Source organism: Papio anubis, chromosome 14 (assembly GCF_008728515.1).
Source record: "Papio anubis isolate 15944 chromosome 14, Panubis1.0, whole genome shotgun sequence".
Lineage (NCBI taxonomy): Eukaryota > Metazoa > Chordata > Mammalia > Primates > Cercopithecidae > Papio > Papio anubis.
The window spans coordinates 33388710-33405141 of NC_044989.1; the positions used below are offsets into that span (position 1 = coordinate 33388710).

Below are 16432 nucleotides of genomic sequence, written 5' to 3' on the forward strand. Positions count from 1 at the left end.
GGCCAGAGATGAGTAGTGACGGTTTCTAGCTTCTTATTATAAAAGGAAAACCTGGAAAGAGCCATTTTTCTATTTAATTTAAGGTTTTAGGGTAAGAATCACCCTTCACTACAATTAGGTTTTAAGGAAATACTCAAGAATCTTTGGGAACAAAAGCCTTAGCTCATTAGCTTGACGCAAGAGTCCAGAATAATTCAGTAGCTAAAATAAAACTCAAACCAAAGAGAGAACTTAACAGGTACTTTATTGCTCACCTTTCACACAAAGCACACCTCCAGCCATTTTCTTTCACAGCTTGACAATGTTTACATGTACAAAAACCCAGCAAGAAGCATCATGTCATGTAGATTTCAGTAAGGGAGAATGTAAAACATCAACTCAGCCAGGCTTTTGTTTTCTGCAGCAATAATAAAGGGCCTCCTGCACTTAGCAAAAATCTGTCTTAACTTTGTAGTGCATTTCTTCCATTACAAAAAAAGTCTCCTGCCTAAAGCAAACTAACTTGTATTTGCTGAGCCAGTGGTATTAACTCATGCATAAAACAAATTTCGGTTTGCTATTTCTTCTAGCAAATTTCAAGTAAAAATAAGGTTGAAGGAGGAATTTGTTTTGGATGGATGCAGGTCAGTTTGAATTGCTATACTTAACTAAATGCCTACATGTACTATAGGTTCACAACTTAGTTTGCTTTTATAATCTTTATGGATTTTGGCCGTGTTCAAGGTTTTCAGATTTGAGCATATGATACAGTATTCCATCAACAAAATAAGGCTACTGAATGTGCTATCTGTAGAAGAGCTCATTTAATAGGAACTGACCTAAAAGTTCTATCATGAAGCACACGTGGCATAAAAGTCAACCGGGGGCAGAACTGTGCTTGGAAATAGGCATTGGAATACTTTAAGCAAAACACATATAAATGGTTATTCATATGAGGAAGGTTTCCTAGTAGTAAATCTAAAAAAGTCTAGGTGAATCCTCATTTTCAAAACTGCATATTGAAAACATGAAAACTACTTATTCAAGTAATTGCTTCAAAAAAGTATGCATGTTCTGACTGTGGAATTAGTCTACTGGTCAATTAAAGGCAATTTTAATCACCTTCTAAAAAATTTTTCATAGAAAGGAGAGATGTTATGTGTTTCTCAAATAAACAGCATTATGTAAGTCCAATAAAAAAATCCAACAGAATTGAATGAAGACCTACAAATGCTTATGCCAAGCAGGAATCTGCCTGCCACCTGTGGTCTCACATTAATTCAAAATAGGTGCTGAATTCAGGATTCTGAAACTAAGTTTCTATTACTTGAGCTCTAGCAAAATGTAAGGTTCGGTAGCCTCAACTAGTATAATGTCTTCCCTGCCCAAATCCAGAATGATTATACTGATAACCTCCATGCTGGAAATGCTGTTCAAATTGACCCCCTTGGTGATAATTCTGGCTCCCTCTTCCTCCCCAGCCTCCTCCCTGGCCTGCACGACCACCTCGCCCTCCACGACCCCCTCGCCCTCCACGACCACCACCACGATCACCGTGGTGCCCACCATCTTGGTATCTATTGTCCTGCTGGTAGCCACCACCCTGGTATCCACTTCCTGTATATGAAGATGTTTGGAAGCCACCATAACCTCCGCCTTGATAACCACCACTGTGGCCACCATGATAGCCACCTGGCTGGAAACCTGAATCTCGATAACCACCATCTTGGTAGCCACCTCCTCCTCCACTCCCTCCATCTGTCCAGCCTCCTTGATGCTTATTTCCTCTTCCTCCCCCTCGGCCACCATGGTCATAGCCACCACGTCCACCTCTCCCGCCTCCTTGTTCATGACCTCCTCGTCCTCCGTATGAGGAATGTTCATAGCCACCTCTCCCTCCTCCTCGGCCTCCTGTTTGCTGCTGGGGGCCATCTTGCCTCTTCTGCCATGGTGGCATCTCTGGGGGTGGAGGTTCGATTTCATTGGGTCTACCACCTCTGTCAGGCACCCTGCCCATCAACACCTACAGAATAGGAAAGATATTTTAAACTTTTATTTTACGAACAGAAATAAATGCATTTGGAAAAAATTAAAGGTACTCTAATCACCTTATTGATGGCACAGGCAGTTTTTTCTCTTATAGAGCCGCTGCTTGTCCTTAAAATCTTTGACAAGTCCTGCCTTGCAGCCAAAAGATGGGCAACAGAAATAGTACTTTTAGGGGATAAGACCGAACGTTTCGGCTGGTAAACCTTGGCTAATTTTTCTGTCTGGCTCTGTTGAAAGAAAAGTGTTCAAAGAGAAATATCAATTTTCAAAATGACATAAGAAACACATATTAAATAAGTTAAAAGTCTCCAAAATATCTGATAATGATATTTACTAGGCTCCAGATGGTAGGAAAAGTTATATACTCACTACTGCTCCTATGTAGACAAGAACTACCTTAAAAGTACAGCTGCCAGACTTGTTGACACAACAAGGAGTGACAGGGACAGTGAGGGCAGGGGTGGAGCGGGAGCGCTTCCCTTTAGGGTTATGAGGCCAACATGATAAAAAGTTTCCCCCATCATTGGTCTCAGATTGAACATATTCATATTCTCTATTTAAATATAAGAATGTAAAGTTATTTCAACAATTTTGCTTTTTAATTTTCCTATCTTTGGTTTCTATGAGGTAATAAGTATCTGCTGAATGACCAAGGTCTTTACCTGGATTGTCTCATTTAGCTGAAAAAAAAAAACTTAAGTCTTATCAAATTCTCCAATTCTCTATAAATCATACTAAATCCAATATTTCTAACTTCTATTAGCAAATTAAATTGTTAGTTTAAAGTAAACAAGTAATTTGAAATCAATTTTTTTTAGTAATTTTCAGAATAACTCCATTTCTCTCACAATAAGAACTCTCTCCAATAAAAACTGTAAAATTCAGATATGTTAAAAAACAGAAAATTGAAAAATGTTTTCATTATTGCTGAATAGTTGAAAGAGTCACTACTCAATAACTCACTAAGGAAAAATCCCTACATGTGTCTTCTATGTATTTCTCCCATAGTTGCCAAGTATCTAAATTGTTTAGATGTTCAGGGACCAAGTCTATAAATAGTCTGCTCTTTTAAATTATTTAATGTGTACCTTAGCTCTGTCAGACCAGCCAAAGGACTGTACAGTGACATCCAAACGTTTTATTAGCAGCTTTCTCCGGACTTCATATTCATTGGCTATGGCTTGGTTAATTGCTTCTATCTTTTCCTGAAGCAAAATTTAAAAAACTAGTTAGAATTTAAATCTGCTTGATCCTCTGTCCCAAAAGGGCAAAAACCACGTCTGCGTCATTCATAACTGAGATCCCAGAATTTAACAGTCAAAAGTTCTTATTCCATATAATATACTAACAATTAATGAAATGATAGGTGACAAAAAGCTGATTCTCAAAACAAAATGAAGAATATGTGAAATACACAACTCTTATTTATCTTTCCCATAATTTACTGTGTGAAACTCAGCCCAATGAAGTTTTTGGCTTGAAGGCAATCCATCTGGCAATGAGAAACATGCATCACACTCAATTTCAGTTTACTTTTATCAGCTGTGTGAAATATTTACAAATTATGAGAAAAGTGCTTCTAATCTTACACAAAATTATTCTGCAGAAATCCTCAGATTCACAAAATGATTCTAAGGGTATTCAACTAGAAAACTACGTATTAGAAAACATAATTTAAAATGCACAAAATGTAAGTGTTGACATGAAAATCATAAACTCTATAGTTCGTTACAAAGTTTACTCAAGATGATTACTACTCACCCAGTGGGCTGGTCCCATTGGCTTCCTCAGTAAAGGCTTTCCCACATGATTAGGTGGAACTTTTGCTAATGTTTCCTTTAACTGACACAAAAACATAAATAAATGAATAAAAACTCTAAAGGTAAAACATCCTCATCTTCCCAATTCCCATCATATCTTGCCATCAAAAGAAGATTCCTGACAGAGGCAAAGGTGGAGGATGTTTTGAAATGCAAATGTAAAAGACCCACAAGATAAAGACACTCACTGGTCCCACTCCTCACGCCTACAGAAGTCCTTCACTGCACCTAGAACAGTGCCTGACAACAGTAGGCACTCAATGAACATTTGCTGAATGGATGAATGAACACACAGGAAAATATGGACTATGGATACACTGCTGCTCCCCTGTAGAGTTCAGCCAAATTTGTGCATCATGGTGCTGGTCTACCCCACAATGCAAATGTACCAATTCTTAAGAGTCCAGCAGATAAACATACAGGGAATAACTCTGCTATAACAAATACCATTCTCTTCCACTCATTTTTTGTTAAAATAGCTTGTTCCTAATTAATTGTATAGAAAATCTTAACTGATAATGTGTAGTATAAAAATAATTCTAATTTCCTTTCACATACTAGATTATGTTAGCAGTCAACAAATCTATTTTGTCAATTGAAGCATAAGGTTAGAAGTGACTGGATTAAAAAACAAAAATATTAACATCCTTTTCTGTCCAGTCAATGGGGAGGAGGGTGGTAACATTTAATGATAAAGACTTTAAATTGACTGTATCAAAGTTCAATGATAAAATAATTTTTAAAAGGACTGAAATCTTAATCCTTTTTACATTATATCTAGTTACTTTAGCTTGCAAACCAGTGTAAAGTTTCCTTTTTGAAAAAGAAACATGCTAACATGTTTTTAGGAAAAGACTAACATACTAGTTTATCTTTAAGGCATCTAGGATTTAAAACCCAAAATTCATTTCGTAACAATTACTTAATAATATATGCACATTCGGTTCCCATTAAGAGAAATTAAATTAATTGCTTCATTTCAAACAAATGTAGGACTATGCCTTTAATACACTACAATTTGGTACTAAAGGTCTTACTTTTTTTTCAATCCCGCTGAAGAATTGGAACATAGTTATATTGGCTGGAGGTTTGGACATTCCTAGAGCAATACATATGCCTTTCAACTCTTGAAAGACCTCACTACCGCCTCCTTCTTGAGCTTTTTTTGGAGGAGCATTCACACAGAGCATTCTGGCAGCTTCTAGTTCTGAGATGAGGTATGCTGAAGTAAACAAAATAAGATTTCAAAATGAGATACAGCTATAGTTATAGTCATAAGTCTGGAGTCACAACTATATAGACCTAATGATATGTAACTGTTAAAGCTGCAAGAATGGATAAAAACAAGAAAGAAAAACCACTTTCACCTGCAAATGAAATAAGATATAAACTGGTTATGTAATTCAGGTATTTAAGCGATATGTAATGTTTAAAGGTTAATTTTAAAATAAGCGATTCTCCTTTGAAACCGAAGGATTGAGGTAAGTAACATCTAAAAATTTGGATTCTTGAATTCTGGTATTAAGGAACCTCCAGAACAGGGGTTGGCATCTGTTAAAAATTTTGGAAAAGGTGGCAAGTGACGACTTTTTAATGACTCTTTTTTTTTTTTTTTTTACTTCTCACTACTTGTAAGCATCAGTGATAAAACTACCTTGCTCTCTTATCTCCCAATAATTAGACAGCCTGTCCAGAAGAGGTGTGAAACAACAGTGATAAGAAGTCAAAGCTTAACTTACAGGAGAAGCAGGAAGGCACCCAAGAGTTCCTTTCCCATGGTCTCCAATTCTTATGTCGCCCTCTGGCTGTTCAAAGAGATCCCTCTTTCATCTATATTCTTCTCAGGACTCCCTTCCCCCTACCTTCCTCACCCCATTCCCTTCAAAACAACAATAAAACTTTCAAAGCACTTCTTGGCATAGTCCCCTTTGTGTCAGTATCATCCCCTTGTGTGCTGATTTCAGCCTGGTATAATGAGGGCTGCAATCTGCTTCAGGTAATTCAGTTGAAGGTATAAATATTCAATCCCATTCCTTTAACATTCCCAAGGACATTTCAATTTTTATAAAAGATGATTAAGAATCATTTGAATCTTAGGATTTCCGGTTATGTGACAAAATGAGATTCTTCTGACATTATAACAAAACCAGTTTTGGAAAAAGATATTTTCAAGGCTCTCAGGTCCTATTAGAAGTAGAAAAAAGTCAACTTGTGTATCAAATTTCCTATACCCAAAATGTAATGCTAGAAGGATACAGTCCATAATTTTAGCAAATCATTTCTGAAAGGCTGCCAACTCCTGTTCTAAAACAATAAATACATCTAAGTTTCTGGAAAGGTCATTCTAAATGGATTTGACACTGTAAAATCTTAACGTGTTCCATACAGCAAACTGTATTTATGAGTTAAAACGTCAAAATAGTAAAACCCCACCGTTATGACAATAACCACTGTTTTTGTACATAAGGTTTTATTAGAACACTGCCACACTCACTCATTTATATATTGTCTATGGCTGCTTTCATGCTGTAACAGCAAAGGTATGTAGTTGTGACAGAGAACTTAGGGCCACAAAGCCAAAAATATTTACTATCTAGCCCTTTTAGAAAAAGTTTGCCAACTCTTGTTCTAGAAAATCATATACTATATGATTTAATACATTGGTTCTGTAAATTTGGGATAACATAGTTCAGGTATTCACAAAATTAGGTTACCAATATAATTACCGTGAAAAAACTTTAATCGTAATCGATGTGTTCAAAGCACTGGGAAACGCACTGAAGATAAAATTTTTTAAAACATCAAAAAGATGATCTCTTCCGACAATCTAGTTAGGAATAAAGAATATATGCAAAAATAAAAGATGAATAGTTCTTCATCTACTAGGAACTCAGATATCTTACTTAATTTACATAAGGGTAACACTCTGAGAACCATAAAAGGCTAATAAAGAGCCAGAGTCCTTAATCTGATACATGACAGCTTTTCAGCCACTCACTCAAAGGCTATTCTATTTTACCAACAATTCTAATGAGGCTGGTTTGTTTTCCCCCCTAAAATACAATGTAATAAAAGATTCGAATTAGTGAGGTAAGGGTGCTGGAAAAGTAAAATTATAGCATCCAGATGTGACAACCGGTACTTCGAAAGATGAGAAATATTTACACAGACCAAGCAGAAAATGAGTACATGTAGGTAAATGCTAGAATAAAGAGAGGTTACAAACTGAGAATATTTTAGAAAGGGAGAATCGGCAGAAGCAAAGATAAAGAGGAAAACAGTGTGTACATATATGTAGGAAGAATATAAAAAGTGAGTGACCGCTAGATGATTTAGCCATTTAATTGAAGAGCAAATAGTTGTATATTCTTGAAAAGCTTTTGAGGTGATGATAGCACATTAAAATAAAGTCTAGAATTATGACCCTGAGTCCAAAATAATGTTCACTGAAGTCTGCTTAAGAAACAGAAAAGTGTGAAACGCATTTTATGCTTACATTCAAAGTGGTTTGTATAAGTATCAGAGCTAACAAGGCCAAACTCTGAGCTTTTTGGAAGAATTAGCTATTCAGGGTCATTAGTAAGCATTCCACGCAGCTATTATCTTCCTATGTCGATAACATATTCTAAGTGCCAAATATTGGTAAGGATAAGCAATGCTATAACGGAAGACTCAGCTGAGTACACTGCTATTGAATCAGTTACAGAAATCATACCATATGAAGAGTATTAAATGAATATGTAAGAACTACCAGCACCAATATCAGTATCAAAGCAACACCTAACCTTACGTGCACATTCCCACAATAACAATCATTTGACAGACAAAGGGGAAGTTACAAAAGTGATTCTGGAATAACTTAGTGCCTAAGTATAATGGCTATGAACACTTTTTTTTTTTAACTGAACCTTAAAAACTGAAGTTGTATCATTTTTTCAGAAACCATAACAGAGTTGTAAAGACAAATATTTTTTAAATCCTCTGAATTATCTGTCCTAATGAGAACTACAATAGCCAGTTAACCAAAGCTTAATGTCAATGTGCTTCAGAATGCTACATAAATTCTGAGTTAAGACTATAGGTTGTATTTATTGGAAAGTTTATAGAAGGTAATAAAATTTGTGAATCTACTTACTGTTTTTCAGTGTGAAGAGACAAAACAGTAGTAAGTATGTAAAAAACATGGAAGGAAAGAACTTTTCATAAAAATGTATTTCCCAGAATGATCAGTAAGTACCAGAACAATCCAAGTATTATTCCAGAATATTTACAAACAAAACCAAAATCCCCAGTTATCCAACCACAAAGAAATAGCAACAAGACAAAATACTTTACATTAACCATTAACCGTATCTACTATTATAAATGCTTACTCTCCTCAAATAAATCAATTTTTAAACAAAATCTCCATTATTTCCATACTATCTTCCTAGTATACTTAAAAATGTGCTTCTACTCTAAAATGCAAGTGTAAAGATCATACACTTAAGCATCACTCCAACACTACCAGTGATCACATTAGGAGAAGCACAACAGCCTGAGTACCACTGAAGCTGAAATACTGAAAGAGTATCAGTTACGAAAACAATAATGCTACCAGTGCACACGTCTACCCTCAGCTCCTAAATTGGAAATTCAAGGAAGTTTTCTTTTAAAATGAATTTTGAATTATATCCATAATGAAACAAACAAACAAAAAAACATGGTCAGTTTACTAGTCATGGAAAACATAAACAGAAAATAATAGCTATATTCTAGTAGCCATGAACTTACTGAGCAAGAGGAGGCAGTTCTTCTGAATGAGAAGGCGCTTGGTCACATCCCCAGATGTCAGTGAAAGATACGGGCAGTTCATCTCCCCTAGTAGCCCACTCACCTCAAGCTGGAATTCTTCAGCTTCACTCGGACCTTTTAAGAATTAAAATAATCTTATTTAATGATAGTGATTATTTTTCCATTAGCATAACAATTATTATATACAATTGAAATTGTTAATAGGATTTTCATAACTTGAGTTTCTTTCCCTTCTAATTTATCCTTTCTTATACCACTGCAAAGTTTCTTCTTTTTTTTTTTCTTTTTTGAAATAAGGACTCTGAGGCCCAGGCTGGAGTGCAGTGGTGTGATCAGAGCTTCCTGCAACCTCAAACTCCTGGGCCTGAAGGATCCTCCTGTTTTACTCTCTGGAATAGCTGGGCCTATAGGTGTATGCCACCATGCCTGGCTAATATTTAGAAAATTTTTTTGTAGAGACTGGGTCTTACTATATTGTCCAGGTTAGTGTCCAACTCCTGGCCTCAAGTTATCTTCCCACGTCGGCCTCTCGAAGTGCTGGGATTACTACTGGCATGAGCCACTGAACCCAATCTAAAATGTTCTTTCTCAAACAGTATTCATTAGGTCATTCCCTTATTTGAGAGTCTTTAATGGCTCCTTAATTCCTCTCTCATCTCATCTATTTTTTTTCTGTCTGCTTTTAAAGATTCTTCATAGCTGCTTAGGTTAGATCTTCCCAGCATATTCAGCTATAATCACCTACTTTCCCTCCACAAATATTTGTTGTTTGTGCCAGGCCAGTCTCCTCACTGTCCCATGAATAGCCAGTCTCATTTCCACTGTGTGCCTTTATTTAAGTTATTCCCTGTGACAGATATGCCCTCCACTCTCTTCCCCTATAGCAAATCCCACCCATCCATCAAAGCCCAGTGGCCTTGCTCCTTGATGAAACCTTCCCTGTACTTGGCTGAAACTTTACCCGTGTATTTGCTGATTTCCTCTCTCTATGAACCACAAAGTGGTTCAGCATCTAAGTACCGTACTTGGCTGGGCACGGTGGCTCATGCCTGTAATCCCAGCACTTTGGGAGGGGGATGGTTTAAGTTCAGGAGTTCGAGACCAGCCTAAGTAACATGGCAAAACCCCGTCTCTAAGAAAAATAACAAAAATTAGCCAGTCGTCGTGGTGCATGCCTGTAGTTCCAGCTACTAAGGAGGCTGACCTGGAGAATTGCTTGAACCTGGGAGGCAGAGGTTGCAGTGAGCCCAGATCGCGCCACTGCACTCCAGCCTGGGTGGCAGAGTGAGACCTTGTCTAAAAACAAACAAACAAAAGGACTGTACTTAGCGCCAGTTGTTTAATTTGTATGTAACATTCTCAATTAGACAAAATTTGAAGACAGCAAACATGACTTACAGTCTTGTACTCCCACAGCATATAAAAAAAGGTATGGAGTTCACTGGGTGAACCAAAGGAAAAACAAAGCTCTTTCCTCATTATTTTGATTGTTCTCTATTCAATATCATAAAGGGGAAGAAATTAACAAACTTTGAGAGAGTCACTCGATCACCTGAGTCCATTTTCTAATCTGTAATACAGGAAGACTACATTATGAATATTTTGCAAACTGTGATCTGTGAGCCCTTGAGTTCCACAGAGCTCCTTTAGAGGCAGCTGGGAAGATGAGAAGGAAAGAGTTGGGCTAAAGCTACCTCGTCTCTACTTTGTTAGAACACCTTTTAACCTGTTTTACATGTTAGCTTCTGTATCATGTTTCATTTGAGAGAAAGGGGCTCCAGGTTAAAAATAGGTATCATCTAGTACTGGTGTTTTCAAAGGTTCCTACAGTCTCTGAAACATCTGGTCAAGAGGCAGTATAGCATGGTGTTTAAACGCACTGGCTCAGAACTTGACTACTGTTCTGGGGGTGAATCCAGGCTTCACCCCTACAGGTTGTATGACCTCAGGCAATGTATTTAAATTCTCTGGGCTTTCTTGTTAAAGGTATGACAGTAATAAAACCTGCTTCATAGGGTTGCCCTGAGGTTTAATAAGCTAACACATATAAAATGTTTAGAACATAGGGAGTACACAATAAATGCAAGCTGTTGCTGTCATTATTGTTACACTATACTCTCCTTAATAATTAGAATTGAATGCAACTAACACGTACACATTAAATATACTAGCATGCAAGCCATCATCCTCCGCAAACTAACCCAGGAACAGAAAAAAAAAACACCACATGTTCTCACATCTAAGTGGGAGTTGAACGATGAGAACACATGGACACAGGGAGGGGAACAACACACACCAGGGCCTGTTGCGGGGTGGAGGGTGAGGGGAGGGAACTTAGAGGACAGGTCAATAGGTGCAGCAAACCACAATGGCACACGTATCCATATGTAACAAACCTGCATGTTCTACACATGTATCCCGGAACTCAAAGTAAAATTTAAAAAATATATATATATACACACACACACACACACACACACACACACACACTAGCAATGCAAGAACGTGAGCTCTTCAAACTGTGATTATGTGGAAAAAAAGGAATTATATGTATAGTTCTCCATAAGGGTGGGTTAACAGGTATTTTCCTTGGTCTCCTATTATAGGTTTACCTACAGCAGGGAGGAACCAGATGGTAGAGTGTTAGGTTCCAAGCTTTTGCCTCTTTTGCAGTGTCGACAAACTAGTGCAACAGTGAAAACAAAACTGGTAAATGCAGAACAGCTCTCAGACCCATAAATTTGATCGTCCTGGATCGCACTGTGATGTATGTAACAATGCATTCTTATGATAAACAAAATGTCTTAACAAAGTGTTCTCTTTCTCCCCAAGCATAACAGAATAATAATGCATTTACTCTACATTCTATAGATGCTTCTAGAATCTGGTAGTCCTAAAAGAAAAATATCCCAGTATCTAGTTCTAGCCATCAATCTAGGATCTTACATTTAACAGCTTACAAAATATAGGAAGTTCATATATTCTATGCTTGTGGTCTCCCTTTTTCTGTTTCTCAGTAATAGGGTTATTTTCAGCCTCCACAAATTTTTAAGTTACATGACTTTATTCTGATATTTCAATTTCTGAATCACCTCTAAAAACAATGGAGGGAAAAAAATCTTGGCTCCTTAACAAATTTTTTACATTTACAAAAAACTTGGAACTTTCAGCTTTAGTATTGATAATGTTCAGTTGACAATACCTCAATGTTATTTTTATACTTTGTACCTAAAAGTGAACGTTTACTTACTGTTAGTTGCTTGCACATTTTCCTCCAGTTTACAGAGTACTCTTAATTCAGACACCAGCCAAGCACAGAGTTTGGTAAACTCGGGGGAACTGGCTCCAGCAGAGACTGCCTGAGAGAGCGCTCCATCTTCCAACAATGGGCCCTTGTAACTGGCAAGCAAGAAATTACATTTCAGAAGAAAATACAATCACACCTAATATATTACAGATAAAACATATCTATGGTTTTATTTATATAAGCAATAATTTAATAAAGATAAGTTATGTGATCAATTTTAAATGGGCAAATATAAACAAAATTTAGAACTATACTGAACCATTACGAAAAGCAGCTAAATGGTAGCTGCATTTCAACCTTTCAAAATATAGGTGAATATCTAACAGAGTCGCATATACTACTAAATTATGTCAACTTCTGTACATTTACTAAAAGCTTTCATTGTAAAAAGGTTTATTTTCTTACTGTAACTGGAGTATTGAAAGCAAATTAACAAGTAATAGATAATTATACTGTAACTTATTTCAGAAATAAAACTTAGGTTATCTTTTCTAAAAATTTTCCAGAAAACAACTAGATTAGGTTTTTATTTTGAGATAAGGTCTTGCACTGTCACCTAGGTTGAAGAGAAGTGAAGGCACAAGCCACCAAACCTGACTAATTTATTTTTTATAGAGATGGGGTCTTACTATGTTGCCCAGGCTTGGTTAGGTTTTTAATGACTTCCTTTAAAAGTAAAAACTTTCCGGTTAACCATTTATATCATTTTAATAAATTTAATGACAGCTAAGACTAGTAAGACATTCTAGTACCATAGAAATGTCAAGGTTAGCTTAATAAATATTGGCCAGTTAATGAACTGGTGCGTCTAAATCCTAATCCTTTGTAAGTGATTCCAATATAATTTTAAAAATTTTTTAAATGTTCAAACATTCATAAAAGATGACAGTCACAATGAACTCCAATCACCAATATTCTAAAATATAAGATTTTTGTCACTCCAAGTAATCTTAAATACATATTATTCATATTGCTTTATATTCTCTTATATATTGATAATAATGCTTACTCAAGATGATACAGTAAATATGCTTAAGATAATATAATGTTTAGGCCTGGCATGGTGGCTCACGCCTGTAATCCCAGCACTTTGGGAGGCCGAGGCGCCCGGATCATGCGGTCAGGAGATCGAGAACATCCTGGCTAACATAATGAAACCCCGTCTCTATTAAAAATACAAAAAAATTAGCCAGGCGAGGTGGCGGGCGCCTGTAGTCCCAGCTACTCGGGAGGCTGAGGCAGGAGAATGGCATGAACCCGGGAGGCAGAGCTTGCAGTGATCCGAGATCGCACTACTGCACTCCAGCCTGGGCTACAGAGCGAGACTCTGTCTCAAAAAAAAAAAAAAAAGGTAATATAATGTTTAGAACTACAGGTATGTTAGAGAAATGACAGTTCTCAATCCCTTTAAAATATGATTACAGGTTTATACAGTATATGCAACAGAATGAAAACAAATCATATACCAAAAAAATGAGATCACATGTAGTCTGGCATCTAGATTTATAAACTGCATATTATTAGACACTGGAATCAAAAGACTAGGCCTAGAAGTTTCTCCTTGTGTTTCACATTTTGACTTCATTAGTTTATTCAACAAGTAGTTACTGAATTCCTACTGTGTGCCAGGTAAGAGATAAAAGACAGTCATTTGCCGGGATCAGTGGCATACACCTGCAGTCCCAGCTATTCTGGAGCCTGAGGTGGGGGGATCGCTTGAGCCCAGGAGTTCAAGACCAGCCTGGTCACCAGAGTGAGACCTCATCTCATAATAAATAAATAAATAGAAAAGGGAGTCATTTAATTCTAATATTTCTCAGTGAATCCTTTAAAGGTACATTTCAATTAATTAAGGCTGACTTTTAAAGTTTAAATGCCATCAAACTAAGTAGTTAAGGTTAAAATTTATAACAGTTTTCAGAAAATCCATGGTTTACATTACAATCCATCTCAAGTAGTTATGTGATTACAATTACTACAGTAACAATTACTTGTATAGTATCCAAAAGAATAAAAAGTTTAAAAAAGGAGTGCAAAAATTAAAAAAAAGACATTAATGGGAAGAAACAGCATCCGTGGCCAATTCTTAAGTGACCACCATCCATGCGGAAAGACTACATTTCATAAGGTCTACCCCCTTCCTTTCATTCCACTCTTCCTTCAGTACTACAGTGTCATTTATTCCAGAAAGAAGCTTCTAGGACTTCATTTCCTTTCCCAGTAAAGGGACCCTCCTCAGGGCCCCTCACAGCGTATTTTCCCAGTATCCTGTGAACCCCTTTTCCACCTCACCTCGTACCCTAAGTGCCCAACACTGCCACAAAGCAACTGTTCCTTAAAAAGTCCTAATGAATGAATGGTTTCATGTGTGAACAAGCAATTTAGTCTGAGATGTCAACTAAAGAGACTATTCTGCTGAATGACTTTAACATATGCCCTAATGAAAGAAAGAAGCCCCCTAAAGTCTGGAATATTTATGAAAATTCAGAGCAAGTTTCCAAGAAGAGAACAATGCTATTTCACTCTGACAAAGACAGATGATAAGCACGACTACTTCTGTTCCTAAAAATTTCTACTAGGGTACTAAATTATTCAAATAGGCAGACTTTGGGAATCCTCAAGGTGTTTCTTCCTAAAGAAAGGTTTCTCTCAAAAGTTTCCTTGTCATGGAAAAACCTAATAGAAAGTTTTGATAAAGAACTTGTTACTTAGAAATACAGCTAGCTAAATCTGTACTTTGTTTTGATACCATACCTGTAGATAAATATCTAACCATACAATTTGTTTCTGGAACCACATTTAGCCCAAGAGGGTCCACGTTCTCAAGTTTAATAGAGTACACTGATCTGGGTGACCCAGTGAGATAACAAACCCTATTTCCAATTTCTGGATACTGATGAATTATGGTTGAATAACTATCAGGAGGAGGAGAGACAAAATGCAAAACAAATATGCAGGTTCTTCGTGGGTGAAGACGACCCTGGTCTAATGGGGCTCAACGAGGTAGAGTATCAGAGACTCAAGGCAAACTGCTGGTGGTTCCCAGGGACGTGGTGATAGGTTAGATGCACAAGTGAGCTGGCTAGCGGAACAGATGCAGCGCCCATACAAGTGGCTTAGGGAAGCCTGGGTGCATGCAGAGATGACTGGGCAAAGGAGAAATTTTGAGAAAAGTGGGGTGGGGTAGAGTAGGGGCTCAAGATGGGAGCAGGAAATATGGAGAACAAGTAGCAAAGCAGAATCAACTTTGACAACCTTTAGAGTTAAGGGGTTAAGTGGGAGGGCAGGAGGATGAAGCGAGGAGAGAAGCTCGGGGAGTGGGGGTGGCGAGAACCAGAGCCCAGACAATGACACGCATGACTGACAAACGCTGCGGGTAGCTCGGCCGCAGGGAGCACCGGGCAGGCCTAGAGGTGTTGGGATTGGAGGACCCCGAGCTAGCAGCGCAGACAGTGGACGTGGCATTGGGGGCGCCGGGGCCAAAGGGAAGCAACAGCCAGGAGCCACGGGGTGCGGCGTGGAGAGGCAGGTGTCTCAGACTGGGGCGCAGGAGGTGTTCCCAGGGGGCCGGCAGCCTGGGGCTTGGGAGACCCGTGCCCTGACAGTCTTACCCTAGATCTTCCAACGACTCCAAGATGTCAGTCTCCATGAGGTCACACTCCATGCTACTGTGGTATTCAAATTTCCGAGTCGTCAGGCTCCCCTCTTCGCCGGCAACGCGTACACTCGCGCATGCGCGACTTCCCCGGAACTTCCAAATCGACAGCTGGCGCCTCAGTTCCCGCACTGCGCATGTCCGGAGCGTGCGCAAGAGACTTTGTCCCACCGGCCGCCTCACCCCTGCCCGCTACGGAGGTGCAGGGCCCGCAGTTTTGCACATGCGCGTTACTGCATAATGAAGCCAGCCGCCCAAAGAAGGGCAGGAGGACCGGCTGCGTGGCAGCTGGGCGTGGGGACCACGCGAGGGGGAGTGCTCTCGGCTCTCTTTATTGGGTGTACGCATGTGCGAATGTAGGGGGCGAGGCGGGCCGGGAAGGAACTTGGAGAGTCTCGGGACTCCGATGGAGTCGGTTGTGAAACCGAGTCTCTGCATCCCAGACAGGAGATCGAGTGGCTCTTCGTAGGGTGCCGGCATGTGCTAGCCTTAGCTTGCGGGTCACGGAGAAAGGGAGAGTTCTTGCGCTCGCGTCTTTAGGACGCAGGTAGACGGGCCAAGTGCAGACGGCAGATAGCGTGCCATATGATTTCCTTGTGGCTTCAGTAGCTTTATTTCAGGGTTAGGGATGAGCCAACTTTCCGTAGACTATGGATGTTCAGAAAGTTGAGTCGTTTCCCCCCACGCATTCTCCACCTGACGTCTAAAGCCCTTCCCAGACACTAAGCATGTTATTTTAAGGAGAAGGGGACCTTCACTCCATAGCAAATAGAACATTTTTAAATCCACGTAGTTTAGACAGTGAATAAACTTTTTGGCTGTACTGTC

General features: G+C 38.6%; 1 protein-coding gene across 1 annotated transcript; it reads right to left on the reverse strand.

Annotated features, from left to right (window-relative positions):
* Nucleotides 1-226: 226 nt before the first annotated feature.
* Nucleotides 227-15769, reverse strand: FAM98A (family with sequence similarity 98 member A). Its single transcript, XM_003908493.4, has 8 exons — nt 15561-15769; nt 11893-12041; nt 8622-8756; nt 4886-5070; nt 3790-3870; nt 3117-3233; nt 2088-2255; nt 227-2002 (listed from the first exon to the last, which is right to left on the reverse strand). Exons 1-8 carry the CDS (start codon nt 15611-15613, stop codon nt 1340-1342), a joined length of 1551 nt encoding a protein of 516 aa, XP_003908542.1. The 5' UTR covers nt 15614-15769; the 3' UTR covers nt 227-1339.
* Nucleotides 15770-16432: the final 663 nt, after the last annotated feature.

Bases quoted from the DNA above. Each gene is read 5' to 3' on its own strand.
- FAM98A (XM_003908493.4), bottom strand. From the start codon at position 15,613: ATGGAGTGTGACCTCATGGAGACTGACATCTTGGAGTCGTTGGAAGAT. The intron at 12,042-15,560 runs GTAAGACTGTCA...CTTGCTTGCCAG, and splicing joins GAGTCGTTGGAAGATCTAGG to TTACAAGGGCCCATTGTTGG. The intron at 8,757-11,892 runs GTAAGTAAACGT...AATTCTTAAAAG, and splicing joins AAATGTGCAAGCAACTAACA to GTCCGAGTGAAGCTGAAGAA.